Source organism: Tupaia chinensis, unplaced genomic scaffold (assembly GCF_000334495.1).
Source record: "Tupaia chinensis unplaced genomic scaffold, TupChi_1.0 Scaffold000511_1, whole genome shotgun sequence".
NCBI classification, from domain to species: Eukaryota; Metazoa; Chordata; class Mammalia; order Scandentia; family Tupaiidae; genus Tupaia; species Tupaia belangeri.
The window spans coordinates 2,813,730-2,813,958 of NW_006160024.1; the positions used below are offsets into that span (position 1 = coordinate 2,813,730).

At 45.9% G+C, this 229-nt stretch overlaps 1 protein-coding gene across 1 annotated transcript in view; it reads right to left on the reverse strand.

Annotated features, from left to right (window-relative positions):
• Nucleotides 1–229, reverse strand: part of LOC102488869 (interleukin-36 beta) — a 12,611-nt gene extending 12,382 nt beyond the window's left edge. The window contains exon 1 of the mRNA XM_006156681.2: nt 211–229. Within this exon, the coding sequence (XP_006156743.2) occupies nt 211–229 (19 nt within the window). The remainder of the gene's footprint in view (nt 1–210) is intronic.

Sequence of the window (229 nt, forward strand, 5' to 3'; positions counted from 1 at the left end):
TCCAGATAGGTCAGGGAGGGAGACAAGATTGTCTCAAAGTCCCAAGCAACACATCTGAGAGATCAAAGGCAAGTAGTGGAAGGATTTCTGGGTATTTTGTCAAGAACTAACTCATGGATAGCAGAACTAGTGATAGTGGCCCTTGCACCATATTGCATTGGCAAGGTTGGATGGAGATAATTCCTGGCTGCTGTATGATTCATCACTTACCTTCGTTCGCGGGCTCCAT